This window comes from Mustela erminea, chromosome 11, assembly GCF_009829155.1.
Source record: "Mustela erminea isolate mMusErm1 chromosome 11, mMusErm1.Pri, whole genome shotgun sequence".
NCBI lineage: Eukaryota > Metazoa > Chordata > Mammalia > Carnivora > Mustelidae > Mustela > Mustela erminea.
The window spans coordinates 32,390,638-32,413,596 of record NC_045624.1 but is presented as its reverse complement, the minus strand read 5'-3'; the positions used below and the strand labels follow the sequence as shown (position 1 = coordinate 32,413,596).

The following is a 22,959-nucleotide window of genomic DNA, read 5'->3' as shown; positions in this document are numbered from 1 at the left end:
GGGTCAGAAAAGGAGCTGTTACCAGCACAGTTTTACAGAGGTGGCTTTGGAGGTAGGATGGAAAGGATAAGTAGGTCTGGAGGGAGAAGGGAGCAAAGGGCATCTTGGGTAAGACAGAACCTCCCAGCAGATGCCCCGGGGTGCGTTCGTGGGACGCAGAGCCAGTGTGGCTGCGGCACAGGCGTGGGGAGGCAGGGGTTCAGGGCCTTCCTGCCTTGCTACAGTTTGGGTTTCATCCCATGGTGAGCAGCAAGCCTGTCCAGATTTGTCATCAGCGGAAAGCCCGTCGGCATGGGGCATCCTTGAGGCAGCTGGTTAGTCCAGGCAGGAGACGATGAGCGTAGGACAAATACGTGATGGGTGAAAGGGGGGACAATCACTAGGACTTGGGGACTCACGGAATTGAGGGCAGAGGGTTAGGAGGAAAAGACTGAAAACGGAGCACTTGGCTCAACACGAAGGAGGTAACAGGCACCCTCTGAGGAGAGCTGCTGTAGCAGAACCAGAGGACACAGCAGCGATCTTGTGGGGTGAATGGGGTGAGGGCAGATGGGTATGGAGTGTGGCCAATTTTCACTTGGTGGCAAAGCGGACAAAAGAGCACGGCAGCAAGGACTGATGAGTCTGAGATGGGACTTTAAGGTTGTTTTAGACTGTGAAATTTATGGGTGGTTTTTTTATGCAGCAGTAGACATCAGACACAATTCGGTAGGTTCTAATTACATAAAGTACGAAAGTGGGAACAATCCGTCTATGCTATTAGAACTCAGGGTAGTGATTTCCCTTGGGAAATGGTGAAAAGGGGCATGAGGGAGGTTTCTGGAATATCAGTCCTCTTCAGGTCTTGGTCTGGGCATGGATTATATGGGTGTGTTCGTTGGAGACCATTCCCTGAGCTATACAGGTGGTGTGCACTTTTCTGTATGTGTTCCATGTTCTAGTAATGAAAAGAAGAGGGAGGAGGCCACAGAGGCAAAACCAGGAAACCAGCAAAACTCTGATATGTGAGGAGCGGAAAGGTGTTTAACCTGGCTAGAGGGCAGCATTCAAAGGAGAGTGTGGCGAGAGCAGAGGCAGGAAAGGTGGGCAGAAGCCAGGATGTGGAAGGCCTTGTGGGACAGGTGAGGGCGTAGAAACTTTAACCCAAGGACAAAAGAGGGCTACCGAGAGCTTTTACCCAAAGGGGGACATGGTGGATTTACATTCAGAAGGCTCACGGTGGGTGCTGGGGTCAGATGGATTGCAGAGGGCCAGGGTAAAGGCAAGGAACCAAGTTAGCAGTGAAGTGCCTTGGGGAGGACACAGGGTGACCGGACAAGGACAGTGCTAGTGGGGGTGGGAGAGGTTAAAGGGTTCAGGGGACTGTGGGGGAGGCAGGATGGGCAGGACACAGAGGGTGAGGGTCAGGAAATACTCCCAGCCTTCTGGCCTGAGTGACTGGGTTTATGCTGGTGACCTTCCTTGGGGTGGGACACCTGGAGAGGGGCAGGCTTTGAGCCGAGATACTGAGTTTTGTTTTCAACGCATTGACTTTGTTGTTGACGGTGGGTCCTCCAGGCAGGAACATTCACTGAAAATACTCTTTGGGACTCAGGAGAGAGATCAGCGTGGAGATGCAGAGTGGGAAATCTTTACCTCAGAGGTAACTGCTGAGCCATGGTGCAAGGGAGACCCCCCCCAATGGGTCCTTCACCTGCCTCCCCAGAGGCTGCTGAATTTTCACCTTTTTGTGTTTTTTTCCCATAAACCTGCACACCCATAAGCATTCTTCACTTCCACCAATATGCATTCATTAAAATGAGAATGCACGCAATTGGAATTTTCTCTCCCCCTTGGTTCTGTGAGGTGTGTATGTGTGTGTTGGGGTGCGGGGTTGCGGCTCGAAGAGGGAGATGAGGAGTCTTATTCCCGAATCAGGCTATGGGCTTTTTACTGATAGCAAACTTGGTGACCTTTCCCCGGTGGCCTGAAGCCTAAGAAGGTCCTGAGCCAGTGGTCTGACCAGTCGTAGCGATAGTTGGGGTGTTTTTGTCCTTCAGATGCAAAAAGTTGAACCAGACTCTGAACAGGGGGGCTCAGGGAAGTGACCTCAGTGCCATCAAATCTCTGAGGTGGTCAAAGTGATGGCCACTGACAAGAGCTTAACTTAGAAGTGGTTTCAGTCAAGGAAACAAAGCCTCTGGCACTGAGATCTCAGTAGCTCAGCGTTCGGTTACAGAACGCCAGAGAACACCATTCATCTGGACACACCACTCTCCACTGGCCGCCCAAACCAGGCACAAGGAGAGCCCAGAAGGAGGAAGAGGAGAAGGGTTTTTGAAGGTTGAGAGCCACTGATGTGAGAACAGGGGTCACAGCCTGGAGGAGGAATGGCCTCCTTTGCGAGGACCCCAGGCTCCCAGGAATGTGCCAGCCAAGAGGTGCAGGGTGGCTCTGTTGTCTGGGGAGACCACGAGGCTACAGGACAATGGACTACAAATTAGCTCTTCTTTTGGGGTTTGCATCTAAGTAGATTTAATGACAGACTGTAGGGAAGGAAAGCAGTTTTGACACTTGCTATCATTCAAGCAGAATATAGAGCAGTTTCACGAAAACCCTGAAAAGAACATTTCTAGGGTGCAGAATTTATACAAAATTTGCTGGCACTGCTTTCCTTTACCGGACTGAAAATAAAGCCCCATTATCAATGATAGAGAAAGGCTCCACGGTCTTAGGGACCTCCCACTGTCCTTTCCAAAACAGAAGACATCACCATTATTCTTAAAATAGGAGGTAAGAATAAAGACTATAAATTGTGTGTGTGTGTGTGTGTTGTGTGTGTGTGTGTGTGTGTGTGTGTGTACCTTGTGAAAGGGACCCTCCGAGTTCTATGATCTTCCTGCTTGTTTTAGTTCTAAATATTGAGACATACACTTCTAGATCTCCCCCGCCCAATGCTATACCATTCATTAATGAGTCAATCCTCATTAGTTAATTGGTGGTCCTGCCTGGACCCCAGCAGGAACCCCCAGATTAATAAAACCAGCTCCAACGTCAGCCTGAAGTCCAAAGCCCGTGCCTCCTTGCCTTTTTCCTCTCTTCCCCTCATTCCTCTTGCCCTTGCTTCCTTGCCCTCTGCCTTCTTTTCCATCCTCTTTCTCTTCTTTTTGTTCATAACTGGAGCCAACAATTATGGGGCACCAACACGGGCTAGGGCCTATGAGAAGCATTTTGCCTGTATTATCTAATTTAATTCCTGTAAGCTTAGAAAGTAGGGTCTGTGATTACCAGTTTGGAAATGGGGGAGTGGAGGAGGGGGAGGATCACACAGCGGGCAGCAGGCAGGTCAGGAAGGGAAACCAGGAGGCTTGTGTAAGTCCAGAGCTCAAGTTCTTGACCGTGGCAGCATCTGGCAGAGAGCACCAGCCCACAGCCCTGCCAGATCCCAGGAGGATGAACTTTAAAACCCTTCCTGCTCTCTCCCCTCACCCTTTTAGCAAACAAAGAACTTGCAAAGGTCCTGATGCGTAATCTTTCTGGAAGGGACTTTTTCGCCAGCATATGCCATGCCACAGACAGTGAAGACACCTACAGTTACATGAGAATGAGAAAGGCTAGTTAGCCTGCAGTTAGTGGCCTCCATGCATTGTCCCTGTACTCGGAGCCCCGCTGAACTCCTGTCACCTTTTTGAGGGACAAGACCATTTTCTCTGTTATACCAACATGCACGCCTCCCAAAACCTCAAGGTGGTTTTAACTTCCGTCACTGATGGGGCCATGGTTGAAAACATTGGGAAGAACTCTCGCTAAGCACAACTTTCTGATTCAGGAAAGCCAATAGCACCAATTTTCCTCTCACCCAAAATAGCATGTCTTAGCCTGTTCCCTCACCTAACTCTCCCCTGGACTTGACTTTAAGATTTGTTGAGACATGTCCTAACCCCAAATGGACCTTTATAGGTAACATATCTGCATCTTACAGCATCCGCAAAAGCTCATGTGGTGGGCTTTACAAATACTTCAACGGAAGTTTTAAAAATATTTTGAGTAATGGCCCTATCATTAGTTTCCCAAAGTGGTATATGGTAAGAAGATAAACACATAAGAGATGTGTTTCTTTAAAAATCATTCTTAAAATCATTCAAAAATCACATATCTTTAAAAATCATTCATAGTGATTTATAATGTTATTTCCTACTGCCCATTGATTTACTCCGTTTACCTAAGATAAGTTGCCAGTCCGAGATCTTTTCCCTGACTTCCCTTAGGTTTAGGTTTGTGAAATGTGACCTGATGTGTGGCCTGCCTGGGTTCGGATCCCAGTTTCCAGACGGAGTGTGGCAGACTTGGCCTCGGGAACCCACCCTTCCTCTGTCGCCTTCACACCACACTGCTAGGAGATTATCTGCCCAGACGCAGTGTCCATAAGATCCAGGCAGTCAGGAATGTCTATGCCCTGGGAAGGTGCGAGTTCCGGCCAGATCTTCCTTTCTCCTCCCCGCAAGTGTGGTCTTTACCCTTCACAGAGTTCCCATGTGCATGGGGGGAAAAGGAGGGTGAAGAACCAGAGTTTCTAAATCCCGCAAGCTGGGACCATCGGACTCACTTTTGGTGGGGCAGTGCTGCGGGAACTTTACAGAATCAAGCATCCCTTCCCTAGAGCTATAAAATTAATAATGGAGTCAGGGCTCCCAGTGCAAAAACATTTCTGTCTCCACCGACATGCATCTTCCTGACAGCAGAGGAGGACGGAGAGCTTTTGCTAATAGTTCCCAGATCCACACCTCTGGGACCTTGGAGGAAGGGCGCTCTCTCGAACGGTCTTTCTCTGTGGATGGGCCTGCGTCTTTGGAAATTCCTGCCACTCCAGGCTGACAGAAGCCCATATGTTGACCATTAGGACATAAAGCAAGATTCACTTAAGCCCGTCATCCAATCGGCTGTTTCTCCTCTGGTTGACTTACATGTTGTCATTAACGACACAGATTTATCGAGGGAAGAAAAGAATGTTAGAGCAAATGTTAGAGACCGCACATTCATCTACGCACATGGCTTCCCTCTCACGTAGTAAGAATTGTAAACCTAAAACTAGGACAGACAGTATCTCCCCTTCTCTCAGAGGATTTTATTCAACATTTTTCTAATAACCAGGAAAAGCTTGACTGGCACAAGAAAGCATGTCCCATTAAATTAACAAATCCTATCATGGAATTAGAGTTAAGTTCAGACTCTTCAAGGCTTTCCATGTCTGGCACACCTAGTCTATCCAAGTTTATTTCCCATTGCTCCCCCACCTATTCCTTTTAAAATTGGGCCAAATCCTCACTGTCCCATTGACTTGACTAGCTATGTAGGCTGTTTCCTCATGAGAGCTACTCTCATCTGCTGTCCTGGACCTTCCTCCCTTCCCTGGATCAGAAGTCTTCGCATTCTTCTAGATTCGGGCCTATTTGAGCACCTTCCATAGAGCAATCTCTCTTTTTGCTCCTGGCCCACCTGACCCCCCTCCCAAGTCCTATAATGTGTGTCATGCAATAGAGCTCATATACTGTTACGAAATGTTTGATGATTTCTCATGCATCTTGTCTCCCCAAGGACAGAGGTTGGATCTTATATTTCTTCTATACACTGCATAGTGCTCAGCTGTCAACATATAAAGTCCCAATTCATTAAATATTAAATTAAAAACAATTTCTTAAAAATGAAGATCAGCTTTTCCTTGACAAAGGAGGGCATGCTTCCCCAGGGAGCGGCCACTGAGTCCTCAGACACTAAGGTCAGAGTGAGCTAGCTAACAGCCTGGTTTCTACTCAGATGATCTCACTGGTTATACAGAGAACACATGCAAAAAAATGCAGCACATTTTTTAAAAGATAGAAATTGAAAATAGCAACCTAAGGGAGTCTGTGACATCAAGTTCAGGTTCTGTGATGGCAAACTTAGAGTGAAATTTATTAACAATTCACTCAGTCATTTATGTGAATTTCTGAATAAAACACATATGTGAAGAGACCCAGAGAAGTTAAGTTGTCCATGGCTACCCAGTCAGTAATCACTAAAAACAGTAATAGGTAGTGATGGGTTGCACCAAAGTCTACTAAGCCATAATGCCAGGAATGGTTAGGATTTGCAGAGATTTAAAGAAGAGATCAACCACACCAGCACAAAATCGGTTCCATGAGGAAAGCTCACATGAAGTAAGCAAATACATTGTTTTAAAATATGTTAAGTTCATTCTTTTGTTTGTGACATATTGGTTTTTTTCTGTTACAAAAAAGAAGGATCTCAATTTGGTAAATTTTTGTTGGTGCCAATTATGTCAAAGACTTCAAAAACAGGAAAATGAGAATTTTGTTTCCTTTTTTCTGAAATTTTCTTTTTTTCTTTTTCTTTTTATTTTTTTTCCCAATTTACACAATTCAATCTGATTGCCACTGTCAGTTCAAATTAGGGCCCTTTTCAGTGTATCCTAAAATTTTAATAAATTTAGTACACCTACATTCTGAAAGGAAAGGCAGACTTACAGATCACGCCTATAACATAAAGTAGTATTAGAAGTATTTTGCTTGCATTAACAACAAAATCAGATGAACTAAGAAGAAGTCCCACACAGAGTAAAAGAACTGAGTATTTGGTGGAAACTAAAAGCCATCAATATAGTCTACTGTTGGCTATGAGAGTTTTATCTCTTCCAGGGAAATGGGCAGCCACCAACAGCTTCAGCTCTTTCCATGGTCCACTAATGCACTTGAACATGAGGGAAAATTCCCTTTAACATTTCAGTTTAAATGGGAATTTTCACAGGCCGTGTATTATCATCAGCAATGAGTGAAGACATGCTTAATAATCACCTGTCAAAGAAACCAAGTTATCTTTAAGTTATGACACTGCACCAACATAACTAAGAATTCAGCTCCTACGATGAGCATATTTTATGTTGTTTATAACTTGCCATTCCACTCGGTTCAGCATGTCTACATGCTAGGTGCTGGCGACCCGGTGGTGATCAGACATACCACGCCATCATGGAATCAGAATCCAGTGGGACAAACAGAGACCAAACAAATACATAAATAAACTTACTAAAGCTCGTGGTATGTGCTGTGAGTCAAGGAACAAGGAAGGCTTTCTGAACTAGATCCCTGATGCATTTTAGGAGGACCTGGTGATGGGCCAAGATGTAAGAAAGAATGTAGCAAAGGACCTGCAGGTTTATGTGCCCGATGGAGCAGATGGCTTTGCTGTTTTCTGCAAAGAGAACGCTTGGGGAAAGCAGGTTTCGGGAGTGGGACGAATCAAGAGCTCAGTTTTAACAGGATCAGACTGATCATGATGTGAGCAATTGAGAGGAGCCGTTGAGCATGGGTAGGACCCAGAAGAGACCCCAGAAGCAGTTAGCCATCGAGAAAGAGGAGGCCACCCAGGGAGAAGGTGCCGATGCAGAAGGGGTGTACATCTTCAAGACGGACAAGGAGAATCTAGCAACTGGAACTGTGGAAGACCAGCTAGCAGGGCAGGAGGAAAATCAGAACACTATGTTGCAGGAAGGAGGAACAGGTTAATTAATTGTATTACCTGCCACTGATAGTTTGAAAAGAGGGTCCTCTGGTTAGTAATTTATGTTAATTATACAACATAATCAACAATTGCCTGCGAAAATGGTGACTTACAGGACACACCAATACATCTTTCATTTCATTCTCTCCTGGTCTAGCTGTCGGGGCACTTCTCAGATATCAATTCATGAATTTCTAAAATAAATTTCAACATAGAAAGGGATGAGTAACCTAGTCTTTAGTTTTTCAAATGACACACGTGCAGTGAGACCCTGGAATAGAGCGGCAGAGGGAGGCCAGAGACCCAGAAAGCGCCCCCTTCCTGTCCAGGCCTGAGGACCCCGAGCACCTGGCCTACCTGCCTTTGCCTGCCCCCCCCCCCCCCAGCTCAGCTACAGAGACTGGCGGCCTCGTGAAGGCTGAGGGCAAGGACCGAGTCTGGCTTCCACATCTTTGCATTCCAGAGGCTTATCAAATGGTCCGACATAGAGAAGGGGCTCAAAAAAATATTTGACCCACGAAGCCATGAGGAAACTTGGGATATTGTGGGAATTGTGCATTTAATATCAAAATAAGGTCCATCCATTCCATTCCTATTGGCTGTTCCCTTGCTCTCAATTGGGTCACAATGACAGAGCCGCCGCAGACCCGGCCACGCCGTGGGCATGTCTAGATTGGTGAATCGCTGTAAACAGTGGTTGGAATTGCGTTCCCAGGGTTTCCAAGCTGTTTGCAAGTGTGATTTGTGTAGAGAAAAGAGGCCTTCGCGCTTCCCCCACTCACAGCCTGCAAACAACAGGTTAAACAATTGCAGAACTCTCTTTTTTGAACTTGACTAGAGAGGAGGTGGAGGGTCGCCTGTTTCCTCCAGTTGGAGAGGAGACCTCAGGGTGACCCCCGGCCCAGGTCAGGGTTTTACCTCATAACAGGGGAAAGTGGCCTGTGATGAGGGGCATCCGCGTCTCTGGACAGGACAGCGGCATTCCTCGGAGATGGACTATCTCTAACTTGAGGGCTTCTTTGATTTACAGACGCCTGGGGCAATAACCAGAGTAGATAACCTCACAGTCACTAGAGTATGTGCCTCAGAAAGCCCGGCTGCCCAGATGGAGCCTCCAGTGTGGCCTGCTTCATGTCACACGCGCGGCGTGACACCGCCCTACGGACTTCTGAGATCTGAGGGGAGTCTTTATCGTTGAACATCAGAGCGCTCACTTTGCTCAGCTAAAGGCTGGTGGAGAAAGTCTCTTGTGGTTGTTGCTGTAAGATTATCTTCCTTAATCGTTTTTGAGTTTGTGATATTTTTTAGGAACTGTGAAGGACATGACCACTCTTGCAGACTTGAAGGGCTTGTGGTTAGAGGGGCTCCGAGGTGGCCGGAGCCAAACAGGAGGAAGCTGGGGTCTGACCACTTTCCACCTCCCCACTCTGCAGGCCCCTCCGCCTGCTCTGCTCCCGTGTCCTCACCCTGCCTCTTTAGGACACAGGTCTCCCTTCCCCGGATTTCCAGAAGTTATATAGCCAGGAAAGTAGGGACTTTTGATTTGACTTGTGTTTATTTTGTTTCATTTACCACTTATGGGCCACACAGTCTCAGGCAAGTTAAGAAGCTTTTCTGAGCCTCCATTCCCTTCTCTATAAATGGAGGTGACTGATGTGCAGATTCAGAGAATATGTCCAGAATGTGTGTAGTAGGGCCAGACTCTCAGAGGAACTCACCCCATGTTCCCACCCTCCTCCTGTCCCTGGCGTCTGGGTCTGTCCTCACCCATGAGCAGTCCAGGGTCTTGACTCAGCCTTCTGCCTTTCTCATCGAAATTTGCCTGCTAATGCTTTCTGTCATTCTCTCAGGACTTCACTCAAGGGCTGGCTTGGTCTTCTCTGTCAAGCTTGGATGTGAATGCTTGGATGGCTGAGATCACTTTCATGCACTCACAGTGCAAGAAAGTTCCTGAAAGTGCAGGGCTTCCATGTGGAAGAACATCCCTCTCATACTGGGCAAGCCAGGGTGGGGAATATATTTGGGTGTCATTTGTCTAGAACTCCTTAAATAAAGATTTTTTTTTTCCTTCATAAGAGATCAGGTATTCCAAAGAATATAATGTCCTCAGGATTTCTTCTTACTCAATACTTATAAAAAATACTTACGAAAAACAGCGTTGTAGGCCGGGGATTGCCTAAAACATTGATTTTCCATTTTAATGTACTCAAGTTTGAAATGCAGATGGAATCCCAGCAACAATCCCCTGAGACTATGATCTAACCGTTTCCCCAAGAGGCCCTCGCTTTGGGAAATAGCAGACTAGACCCATAGCCTTCATCCGTCCTACACACCAGACTGACAAAATGCACAGGCTTGCTTCAGTCACGTGATGAGTTCGTCCGAGCAGGGAGCAGGCACCAGCCAGCAAGACTGAAGTCAGTCCACTACAGGAGCCTATGACTTGGCAAGATTCAATCTGCTCACCACCATTGCTTTTCCAGTGTTGCACAAGCAGAAGGTTCCCAATCAGTTCAACAGGAAATGGTATGAAATTTTTAAAAAAGAGAAATAGAACGATATAGGGAACAGTGCCAAACTTAATAGAGAAAAGGAAAGACACATTATTTGCTTTAAATTTTACTGCTACCTTTGGACCTGTTTTAGAGCCCTGGATACTGTTGAAGGTAACCCATGTCAAACATGTGGGAGTTCCAGTTAGCAGAAAACAGACCTTTCCTAAGGTTCGACACAATGCTCGTGAAGGGAAGAGCGTACCCTCGTGACGTGCTTTCTCAGCGATGCACACATGTTGGGGGCTGCTTTAGTACAGACGGACAGGACGCTAGCCCTGCAACATCCAGCACCTTCCTTCCAGGACAAGGGGGCAGAGCTCAGAGGAGGAATGCCACTGTGAATTACAGGCAGGAGTCTCCCCACTTGTCGATCGTCTCAGATTCTGTCACCTCCCCCTGCCTCTGCAAATAGAGGTTAGAGGCACCTCCAGAAGGATTCAGACGCACCCACTTCTACAACTGTTTTGACCAACTTTCTAGAGTGCATGCTTCAGGAGTTTCTAGTAGAAAATGGCCAGGATACACCTTCAACTTTAGAAGGCCATAGGTTACACAGGCAGGCACAAGGCTCTCGGTCGCTGTGTGAGTTGAAGCAGGCTTTCTCAGGGAAAATCTGCATCTCATATATGTGGTTAGGTACATGTGAATTCAAGTACGAACAATGAAAACTCTACTCTTTCAGTAACGGGAACTTTCGCCTACATGATAGCAAACACCCTGAATCATATTTTCACTGAAATAGTCACCCAATAGTCAATAGAATTAAAAAGAAAAGTTTGTATGGATGATTTTGGTATTTCCTCAGGCTCAGCTGTAAAAGGACATGAAGGCTAGCTCAAACAAGGTATGAATACTCTAGGAATCTTAATGGAAATCTGATCTAATACTTTGGAACCAGCTACTTTAAAAAAAAAAAAAAGGGTAGCTCCTGGTTAATCAACAGCAAAAGAACTAAGTTCACATCCTTTTTAAGCTAAAAATGAGATAAGTTAAAATGAACCTAAAATAGAACAGAAATAAATGGAGAGTGAAGAAATTCTAAAACTTCCCTCAGAACATCAGCCTCTGCCACAGGGTGCCTTGTAGCTGGCATGTCTGGAGACAAGAGTAGAATGCTTAAAACAATGGACGGCTCGAATCCCTGCTCTGCCTCTAAACCGACTGGGGTTTTTTTAGCAAATTCCATACCCTGTTTGTCAGAGCCGCATTCTTCCCTCCCATAAAATGGAAAATACCATACCCATTTATATTCTTGGTGCGAGTCATTGGCAGAATGCAGACCAAGTGCTAACGAATGGCAGGTACTGTGGACGTGTTTGCTATTTTAGGATCAGGAAACAGAATCCTGGTCTAATAACGGGAGGAGCCAAAGCAAAGTGTGGAAAGATAACTTAGTATCCTGAAGAGGCGTCAGGGGGTAGATTCAGAATCTCCTCTTTCGAGAACACAGTCAGGGCTTTATTTCATCGGATGCCCATGAGGAGGCTCAGTGGCCATCGAGCATCGCACCTGTTTTTTTCACTGTGTAAACTGCTTTAATCCAAGAGCCTAGGACAGATGTCCTGGGGAAGCAGGCCCTCTTACATCTGGAATGAGGGGTTGGCTTCACCGTGCCTTTTCAGAGCTAGCTCGTGACAAGTTGCGGTGTCAGGTGTGCAGGCCACCCGGTCTGATAGCCAGACACCCATCCCCTCCAAGACCAGGGAGATCTTGAGCTAGTCATTCACTTTCCTCATCCAGGCAGTTGGGATGATGTTATCCAGGGCTGTTTATCTGATCTCAACAGCTAAGATGGGAATTTGGTTCATGTTGGTGTTGATCAACAAGGAGCCACCCTCTCCCACCCCTCCCCCCACCCCCGCCCCGCCCAGGAACTGGTTCCATTGCGCTGATGTCATTGGGTGGTTCTAAGGATTAAATAAAACCATGTGTGCAGTGATCTGAGCCCAGTACCTGACACACAGGAGTCAATCCATTGTAATTCCTAAAGTGATCATGATATCATCATCCCCATGTCCTGGAGGAGCCTGAGGTTAGATGGCTAGTTAATGGCAGAGGGGAGCCAGACCTCTGGGACAATCTTTTATCAAAGTATAGGTTTCATGGTGATCTGGCTGAAACTGTGGGCTGACAGGTAGGATGACTTGTTAGAGGTCCCAAAGCATGTCAGGAATGCAACAGCATTCTGGTCCCTGTGCTCGGTCCTAGCTAATCCGTAGGTTGCAGGTATAGACCCGTCCGATACTGTAACGAACGTGCTTATCGAACCAGGAGGGAAATTCAGCCGCTCAGGGACAAAGGAGAGGCTCTGGACTTCTTGTGACGTTCCCTGGTAAGGATCCCTCGTGGTTAATCTAGTGTTAGGAGCCAGCTGTTTTACTGGTTTCTTTGCAATTACTTTAGAACCTAAAACTATTTAGAATTTAAATTCAAGGATGTTTTTCCTGATTAACAAATTCCCTTGCTTTCTACTAAGTCTGGGAAGTTGGCTTGAGCCAGAGTTGGCTGAGGGCTCTCCATCTCCTCCTATCCACTGAGACTTATTTTGTATGAGTCTTTGCAAAGACGCCTGGAGCTCAGGGCTGCCTGGGAGGGGTCAGAGGTAAAGAGCAGGTGCCTAAAATCACGCTGGTGGAAACAGCTATGTTGAGGCTGATGGAGCTGCCCTTCGAGTGAGTCCAAGACAGACAAAGCACTGCCTGCAAGGCAGTGGTGTGGCTCTAACAAACAAAATGCCCCTTACACAGCTCTCATCCACTGCCCACCAACGGCCACACCAGTGGGGATGCATTTTTGCCTTCTAGTATTTAACAACTTCTCAGAATATTGGAAAGAACGAGGGACTGAGAAGCATGGCAGATCTCAAAACTGGCAAGGCCTGGGTTCCCCTTCATAGTCACATAGATGGATTTGTAACAGAGAAGGTCCATTGCATAGATCTCTCTACTCCTCTTGGCTTCAGGATCACAGGGAAGATGCCAGGTTGCTGTACAGAGTGTATATGAGCTCACCAGAGTTTCATCCGAGCTGAAGAATTTGGTTAATCTGCATATTGTGACCCTGCCATGTACTTTCTTGGGGTCACCTTTCTCTAGAACCTGCACATTCTCAATCCATTTCTCTAGTTGCCTAGGAAAGCTCTCTGAAATATGAATTATAAATATTAATTCATACTTCACACTTGAAATATGAATTACAAGACCATGAACGTTGAACCTGAAGGCATCTGGCTGCACTTACAGAATTGTCAGGCTGAGAACAGGACCAGACTGAGACTGGGGAGGACCGATCGGTGAATGAGGTACTGTGAGTAAAGGGTTTTGAACTTACCTGCATCTCGGTCCCTGATGCAATAGTCTGGAGAATTCTCAAAGTACACGAGGTCATTTTTTGTTGGCTTCTTAAACCTCTTGTTAGCCACAGTGAAACCAGTGCCATCCTGGTTCATGACGACCTGAATGGCCCCATTGTACTTCCTCCAGAGGTAATCGCCTGTCCTTCTGAAGTCGGCCATGGCCAGCCAGCATGTCCGCAGAGTACACGAGCCACTCACGCCGTGACACTTGCATTCCTGCTTCAAGAACCGCTTTACCGCCTGCCGGGAGAGACGGGCAAGGTCAAGGGCAGACGGACGCAAGACCCCGACAAGTGCTACAACTCCCCTTCCCAGTGAGCAAGCGACAAGTGAGTCTGATGACAAAGAATCCCAGGACTTAGGACTGACTGGGAGATATTGAGGGTCACTTCCGCCATGCCACACTGACCGCTGTAGGTGGGGTCCCCGGGAGAATCAGTGTGGGGGCGGGGCCTGGCCATGGGCACTACTTGGCTATTGGAGTAACAAAAACCTCACCAATTTGAATGGAACAGGGCACAGGGCTATTTGGAAGAGTGAGAGAATGAGTTAGAGGTCTTTTCCTAAATAAATGTGTCTTTATTATCTTAAAACTGTACAGCACTACTCAGGAATTCCTAAGCCTGCTTCTTTTGATAAGCCAATCATAGTGACCGTGACTATTTTCATGTTCTAGGTATTGCGCTCACGTTTCCTATGCTCTATCTCAAAGACCTTAATCTTTACAACAGTCCTGTGCTACCATATTTATTTTGCAAATGATGAGGAAGCCAGTCTGAGGGAAATTAAAGCACTTGCCGCGAGGGACATGGCTGGTATAGGACAGAGCCAGGGTACACTGGAAATCAGTTGATGACCCTGAGAATACCATTGGATTTGGGAGATTATCACTCTACTCTGGCCAAATTATTCAGCTTGGATGACAGGGCTTAGCTTGCTCTTTCTGCAGAGGGGAAACCAAGGCACATGGGACCAACCCATCTCAGCTGGCTCCCTGCACTAGCACTCCCTTTGCAGTAGGCTGTGAGGCTAGGGACAAGGAAGGACTCCGGTGGGCCCTGGAACTAGAACTGCTCTGGTCTTGGGATTAGCCAGAATCCCAAGGCTACTGTTCTTCCCGTTAGATGAGCGAGGGAGCTAGGGATCAGGGAACTGAACTCCTAGGCCAGGATGTGGAATGCCAGATGCAAACCCAGACTCTAGAGTCTTTCCAACTCATAGGACAGACATATAAATGGATTTCCTCAAAATATTTTCTAAGAGCATCTTTTTTTTTTTTTTTTTAAAGATTTTATTTATTTATTTGACAGAGAGAAATCACAAGTAGTAGGAGAGGCAGGCAGAGAGAGAGAGAGGGAAGCAGGCTCCCCACTGAACAGAGAGCCCAATGCGGGACTCGATCCCAGGACCCCGAGATCATGACCCGAGCCGAAGGCAGTGGCTTAACCCACTGAGCCACCCAGGCGCCCCTAAGAGCATCTTTTTTGATTACAGACCTTCCTGGGTTCCCTTTCTTATGTGATTTACTACTTTAACAATTGTCATTCCCTATCCCAACAGTTAGAACTAAGGTCTTATTTAATCAATCAGTTTTCCAAATTATTATAATATTGAAAGAACTTTTTTGTTGCTCATGGGAGATCCTGACTGATGATTAGGGGCTTTCTCCATTTGTGACACCCAAAGTGACACACAGAAGGGCCGTGGGGGTGACCATGGCCTCACCAAAACCATGCCTTTGGAACCTTGGCTCAGTCGTGGAGCAGAAGAGGAGAAACCTGCCTGCCGAGGGCTCCCACCCTCACTGCTTCTATCCCCAAGACAGCACCTGTCTGGGGCGGAAGGCATAGGCAGAGGGGACAACAAACCTCCTTGATGACATTATCCAAGGTGGGACTACACATGGTGAGAACTCTTTCTAAGAACTTAGATGGTGGATTCAACCCTGCACTTCCCACTTTCTGAGGTTCTGGTATAATTGGTCTAGCTGAGGGAGGTGGGTGGGTGGCTCCAGGATGCATCCCAGGAGGAGCTCCCTGCCATACACTTGCTTCACCCTCCCCCATGCACCCCCAAACACGCATGCACGCAGATACCAGTCTTCCAGGCCACCTCGCCAGGGTCCCACCAAGGTAACTTCGCCCAAACCTGGTTTTGCCTCTTCTACAGATTATTTCTTCTCTTTCTTTCTTTCTTTTTTTCTTTTTAAAGATTTTATTTATTTGTCCGAGAGAGAGAGGGAGAGAGAGAGAAAGCACAAACAGGTAGAGTAGCAGGCACAGGCAGAGAAAGAAGCAGACTCCCCGCCAAGCAAGGAGCTCAATGCAGGACTCCATCCCAGGACTCTGGGATTATGACCTGAGCCGAAGGCAGCTGCTTAACTGACTGAGCCACCCAGGCGTCCCCCTTCCTTCCTTCCTCCCTCCCCTCCCCCCTCCCCTCCCTTTCTTTCTCTCTTTCTCTTTCTTTCTTTTCCTTTTTTCGATTCTATCTATCCACTTGATAAAGAAAAGAGAGAGAGCACACAAGCAGGGGGAGCAGCAGGCAGAGGGAGAAGCAGGCTCCCCATCAAACAGGGAGTCCGACGCGGGCCTGAGCTGAAGGCAGACACCCAACTGACTGAGCCACCCAGGTGCCCTGATTGTTTCTTTTCTAACCAAGTGTGCAGAAAGGTTCTTCATTTCAGAAAGTTAGTCCCAAACAAGTATTCTAGAGCCGAAGGATCCAAGACATCGTGGTGGCTCTCCAGTCATGAATTCACTCACAGCCTTCCCAGGTTGGACCTCGGCACCCTGTTTCCCATTTTACCCCCCATGGTGGATTACGCCCTGTTAGCATGTGAAACCTGCCCTCTTCAGCATGAGCCAGCCTTGAAGGGCAAGGACAGAGACATGCTGAGCAGGAGGAATGTCATGAATTTGCTCCTCCAGGTCAAAGGGATCTGGTGATATTTAAGGGCTATCTTAGAATAAAACTGTTTGAAAATACACTCCCCCCACCTTTATATTTCAGGTGTTTGGGATGAGGTCCCTGGGTGACCTGGACAGCAGGCCTCCGCCACAGACACAGTCCTAGAAGGGCCACCTTGGCCCCCTGACTGCCCCATTTGGGTCCCACCTGTCCAGGAGTTTTCTATCCTAAGATTTCAGTAGAGCCACATCGAACTCATTCCATGCCAAGTGCTTGGGAAGTGAATGCTCATTCTTCAAGGCTTATTCCCTTTAAAGCTGGGTTATTTACTCATAAACAACACTCTCAGCTTTACAAATGACAGGAAAAATTACTGCTCTCTCTTTGTAAGGCTAAGTTTCCAGGTTGCAAACTTCAAATGGATCAATATTTAAGATGACTAACTGAAGCATTTGCATATTAAAATTGGATCTTGAACATATCTCTTATGAATCCTTATAAATACACGTGGCAGTGGGCCACACTGCTAACCATCACCATCACTGCCAACAGCCATTCCCCTCTCCCTTCCTAAGTTCTGTCCCAGTGCTGGGCAGCCACGTACTTCAGAACTGGCCTGTCCTCTCTCTGACCCAGAGCAGCCCAAATCAGTAATAGTAATTTCACTGCCCTGCTCCTGATTCAGCCGAGGACAATACGATGTTAGGAGCAATCTGCAGGGGGACTTGTGAGAAAGATTTCCTCACGCTTTAAAAGAGACACGAGGACAGCTTCTTTTCTCTGTCTCTGGATGCGGGTTTCTGCAGCAGCTCCCCTAGGATACGAGGCAGCCAACTCAAGACCAGCAGCAAGCTGCTGATGGCGGGACGGAGAGATGGGAAGGGCTGGGTTCTGGAGGATGCTGCTGAACTGCTTGAAGGAATCCACCTTGGCCTGGCCCTGCCTCTGTACTTCTTGTGATCCAAGATATTAAGTTTATGCCCCCAGGGTCTATTACTTATAACTGCAACTATTTCAACTGGAATCATGGTCGATTCTTGACTGTGGATTAATCACAGGCTCCATCTGACAGTTCACCTTGGGGCACAGGGAGACCTTGTCTGATGCTGGGTTTGCTCACAGCTCCAGACCCTTCTCCTAACACACAGCCTGTTCAGGGTTCCATCACAGCTTGGGGCCTCCTCTGCCTCTGGATTTGCAGACTTGGAATTCAAACTCTTAACCTTGAACGGGACAACACCCTGCTCAATCAGAGAGGTGGAGGGAAGGGGTCCTAAGCCAAAGTGGTGTGATTGGGAGAGTAGCTAACGTTAATGTAACAATAAGGAAGGGAGAAACTCCAGGGGAGTTTAGGAACTTCCTAGCTGAGAAGAATTCCCATGATCAAATGTTATAATAACAATGTAACAATAACAACCACTTATCCAGTACCCTGCTGCCTGACAGGCTGCATGACAGGTGGTTTACACACATTCTCTTGTCTAATTACTACAATTAGGCAAAAATAGATTATTATTCTTATTCTGTAATTAAGAAAACCAGGACTCAGTGAGGAAAGTAAAATCCCCAGAGTTACCCAGATACACTGGGGCTGAACTAGGGTGTGAATCCACCTCTCACTCCCAGATCTGTGCTCTTTCTAAAAATATTTAAAATCCTATATAAATTACAGAAATTTTGAATAATGCATACTGTTTCCCTCCCTTCTTTTGAATGAGTCAAAAATTGACTAAATACAATTGCCTGCATCATGGAGAAAAAAAGAGGCAGAGAGATTAATCAGGGGGTACTATATTCCATCTTCCATACCAATAGCCATAAAAAATCTGCTCAACAGGCAATTTACAGAAAAAAATATAAAGTCCTAACAAAAGTACAGAAAGATGTTCAACTTCACTAGTATCAGGAAATGCAAACTAAAAGAATGCAACACTTGTTTTTTGTCATTAGCAGATTAACAAATAGTAGAAAGTCTGATAATATTTGGTATTGGTAAGAGTATGGAGGAAGGAATCCTTTAAGAAACTGTTGATGGAAGAGTAAATTGATACACCATTTAAACATGGAGAGCATTTCTGCAACACCTGTCAAAATTTTAAATATATGTATCCTTTGACCTCAGCTATTCCACTCTGGAAATATTTGCACAAGCTTTGAGGGATACACACCCACAGGGTTGTTCACTGCAGCATATTCAGCAATAGCAAAATATTAGGAAAAAAGCCCAAATGACATCAACAGAAAAATGGTTAAGCAAATTATGGTATATGCTTAATAATGGAATATCATGTGAGCTTTGAATAATGAGGTAGATCAGGAGGACAGAATGAAAGGAAGCCAAGAGACGAAAATGAATTGCAGAACAATGTATGTGTTATGGTCCACCTTTTAAAGGCCTGCATATGGGTGTAGACACAGAGAAAGAAGGGAAAATATGCTCTTCTACAATCTGGCTGCAGTCTGAGGGGTTGCATGGTTTGGAAAGAGAGGGAAAAAAAGAGTCAAACCCTTTGACAGGTAAAGGGGATTAAGAGGAACACACTTCCAGTTAGAAGTCAGAAGCAGGAGACAAAAGCCAGGTGTAGGGAATATAGTCGGTAGCCCCGTAATAACGTTGTAGGCGGACTACACGTCCTGTTGTGAGCACTGAGTAATATATACCATTGTCTCGGCATATGTGACACACCTGAAGCTAATAGAACGTTGCATGTTAATTCCGCTTCCACTCGGGGGCGGAAGAAAAAGGGTGAGGCTCTGCGTGGAACCGAGTAAAAGGACAGGAATCCGGGGTTTGTTCCCTGGCATCTGGAGAGAGGAGAGCAGTGATTCTCATTCGAGCTACACAGTAAAATCACCTGGGGAGGCTTCCAGCACCTGGAGGGGCCTCTTCCTCGGCAGAGGAAATCAGAACCTAGGCAGGGGTGGGGGGCAAGGGTGATGGCCTTGAGACTCCTGCCGGTCTCAGGTGCCTCTAACAGGCAGCGGGAGCTGAGGATCCCAAGTCCAGCACAGCGGCCACCGCCGGAATGCCCCGGAGGAAGAGGGGAAGCGGCTGCACCCCCGGGGGTCCCAGCCCACCCAGGGCCCAGCAGGTGAGACGCTCTCGTGGCAGGGAGCGGCATTCCATTTCTAGGAATGGGGATAGCTGATTGTTGTCTGCAGCTTGCGTCCTACCCCATGTCTCCGAAACATACTCCAGATCCCGTTCCTGATGTTCTGGAGGGAATCAGAGAGGCGGGGGGAGTAAAGCCAAGTGCTTTTAGAGGACCCGGCTGCACTGGAGGGGCCTGTCCAGGGAGATGCACCCCGGGGGTCCTGGGAGGTGAGAAGAAAGGGGCTGCTGGTCTTCCCGAGCCAGCAGCAGGAGGGGAGCCCGGCAGGCTCACCCTGTGGGCAGAGGAAAGGGTAAGGGAAGGCGGGGACCTGGGGACATCCCAGGGGCTGCCACACAGTCTGGGCTTTTCATGCACACTTTCAGAGTTTTTAACTAAAGAAATATGTGCCCATGGTTTAAAAATATCGGATAGTCCAGGCAGGATCGTGGTGAAAAGCTGATACCTTCCGCTGTACCCTCCTCCTCCTCTCTCCCCACTTCTTCCCAGGCACCGCACACCCCAGAGGTGGTCTCGCAAAATGAATTCTGCTTGTAGCCTTCCTAGTGGTTACCTAAATGCCCCCAGGAACGGTTCTATGCTAGAGGATCCCTGACTTTGGGAGGAACAGGGAAAGCCATCCTAAGACTCCTCTGCCAGAAAATTGCCATAATAACTACACAAATCTGCAGTGACCACGAGGTGAGTGGAGCCCTCTGGAGGGGGCTGTGCCAGGCTGACACAACAGAAGGTGACAGCCCTGTGTGTCACTGTTGACCCCCTGATCTACAGAGGGCATTTCCTAGGAGACTTCTTACAGCAGTGGAGAATTTATCCCAGCCCTTACTTGCCTCACCCGGCCTCTCAGCAATTCTGGCGATCTGGGCAACTTCAAGGCCCAAAGTGGAACAGTTCCACCTATTCTTGTTCCAAAAGTCCAGGTGCAGTTCATGTTCCCTCCTCCCCTTCTGCTTCCCAGTCTCCATCAGTGTCACCTGTCCTTTCACAGGGGCAAAGGTGAGGGCATTCAAGCCCTATTCTGTGACTATAGGTGTCTCCCACAGTGTGTCTAGATGTTGACTCTAAAAATTGAAAACAATCAACAGAGAGGTGGTTGTGTTAACTGCACGAGAAGGACCATGCCAGGACTGCAGGTCATAATCTCTGATCCAGCATCACAGCCTCTGTGCCAAAGAAGAGTGTTATTGGAGTGAAGTTTGCGGTTTTCCCGTTTTCCTTGCTACCAACTGCATTTACTAGAACCTGATGTTTTGCCCCCTCACCATCCTTCTCTCTATCTTTGGGTCTTCCACAATCCTCCACTTTTTTCCAACCTGGACTGGCTACACAGCTGAGAGCCAAAATTTTGCTCTCCTAGTTTGGACAAACTACACTCTGCTCTATGCCATATTTTCTTTTCTTCCTTCCTTTCTTTCTTTCTTTCTTTCTTTTTTTTTGGTTTATTGCTTCTCTTTGCAGCAACTTCTTAACTCCTTTGAGGTGCATGGGGATACATTGTCTGAATTCTTGTGCATCTAAAATGTCTTTATTCAGCCTTCATCCTTGACTAATAGTTTGGCTAGGTATAGAATTCCAGATTGAAAATAATTTTTCCTCAAAACTGTGAAGATGTCTCTCCACAGGGTTTGGTTTCTAGTGGTATGGATGGGAAGTCTGATGTCTGGCTGATTCTTTGGCAAGTGACTTTTGTTTTCATTTCACTTTGTATTTTTTTCTACATGGAAGTCTCCAGAAACTTTCCTTTATCCCGGATGTTCTGAAATATCAACATGATATTTAGGATTTTAAGAAAAAAATTAACCCTGCTTGGTTCTCAGTCAGTCCCTTCGATCTGGAAACTCCTTCAGCACAGAGATATTCTCTCCTCTCAATTTTTTAATTTCTTTATGGCATTCTAATTAGTCAGTTGCTGAACCTTCTCAATTGATCCTTTATGTCTTTTATATTTTCTCTCTTATATTTCTAATACCTTCTTTCTGGCTTCTTGAGGAAGAATTTCCATCAAAGTAACACTCTTGGCTCTCACCATTCCCTTAGTCATTTCTCTCCAGGGGAGGAGAAGTGACTTGTCCAACTGGTGAGCTTAGAGGAAGGACAGGGCTTGTGTGCCTGGGTTCCTTCTTGTTGGGCATCTGCCAACCTGTGGAGAAGATGAGTTATGATCAGTTCCTTCTCTCCAGCAAGAGGCTCCTTGCAGGGGCTCCAATGTGCAGTCTGTGACAGGGTGAATAAGGCTGTCCAGTTTGGGGGTGGAGTGCTAGGAAGTGCTTCAAAGCTTTGAAGCTACCTTCTCGAGTGCGGCTTTTTTTCAGTAGAGCAAAAGACATTTTTATTCTTTATCCAGCTCCTTTATCCACTTTTTAGTTGGTTTCAAATTCAAGTGGGAAAGATGGGTATTGTTTATGGATTTCCTTAAACTCCACTTGTCTTTTGGGCTCCTTCTTTTTTCTTTTCTTCATTTTTTGAAGCAAAATTGATATATAACATTATGCAAATTCCATATTTACAACATTATAATCTGACATCTGTATACGTTACAAAGTGATCATTACCAAAATTCTAGTTACCGTCCATTCTATAAATGACCCCATTTATCCATTTCACTCACGGTTCCACCCCCCCTCCCCCAGGGAACCATCAACCTCTTCTCTATCTATGAGTTTGTTTTTGTATTGCTTTGCTTGTTCATTTTGTTTCCTTAGATGCCACATATGAATGAAATCATATGGTATTTGCTTTTCTCAGTCTGACTTATTTCACTTTGCATAATACTCCTAAGATCTGTGTTGTCACAAATGGCAAGATTTCATTCTTCATGGCTGAGTAGTAGTCCGTCGTGTATATCTACCACATACTATTTATCCATTCATCCACTGATGGTCACTTCAGCTGCTTCTGTATCTTGGCTATTTTAAATAACACTACAGTGAATATAGGGTGCAGAAGCTTTCCAAATTAGTCTTTTAGTATTCTTCCGAGAAGTACTCAGACACGAAATAGCTGGATCATATGGTAGATAGATCTATTCTCAGTTTCCTGAGGAATCTCCATACTGTTTCCTGGGCTTCTCTTTAAGCTTTCTGGAAGGCTTCTTTGGCTTTCTCTTCAAGTTCTTCCCTACTTTCTAGCTGTCACTTTTTCAAAGCATCCATTCTTGTAGTTTATGGATGTGAACATCTTCTGAAATATCTGTGAGGAGACTAATTAGGCTTTTAAGAAAAATTCTCTTCTCATTCTGGAGTTACTGGTTCCCCACTCCTCTCTCCCGAGGTCATTTATCCTACAATTCTTGGTCTTTTTCTTTCTTGCTGCTGAGTTTAATCAAATACATGGTAATCTTTGGACAGTCTCTTCATATTTAAGAATGATGTTATAACAAGGTATTTAGGAATGCAGGTTATGTGGGTGGGGTTTGTGGGCCAGTGAGTTTTGTTTTCTGGTGAGTAGGTAGGACATTGGCTGTTATGCTGGAGACTCTAATTCCAGAAAG

At 46.4% G+C, this 22,959-nt stretch overlaps 1 protein-coding gene across 1 annotated transcript in view; it reads right to left on the bottom strand.

Moving 5' to 3' along the window:
- WNT2 (Wnt family member 2) overlaps positions 1 to 22,959 on the bottom strand; it is a 47,033-nt gene that overhangs the window by 7,006 nt on the left and 17,068 nt on the right. The window contains exon 4 of the mRNA XM_032305252.1: positions 13,422 to 13,686. Coding sequence (XP_032161143.1) covers positions 13,422 to 13,686 — 265 coding nt within the window. The remainder of the gene's footprint in view (positions 1 to 13,421; positions 13,687 to 22,959) is intronic.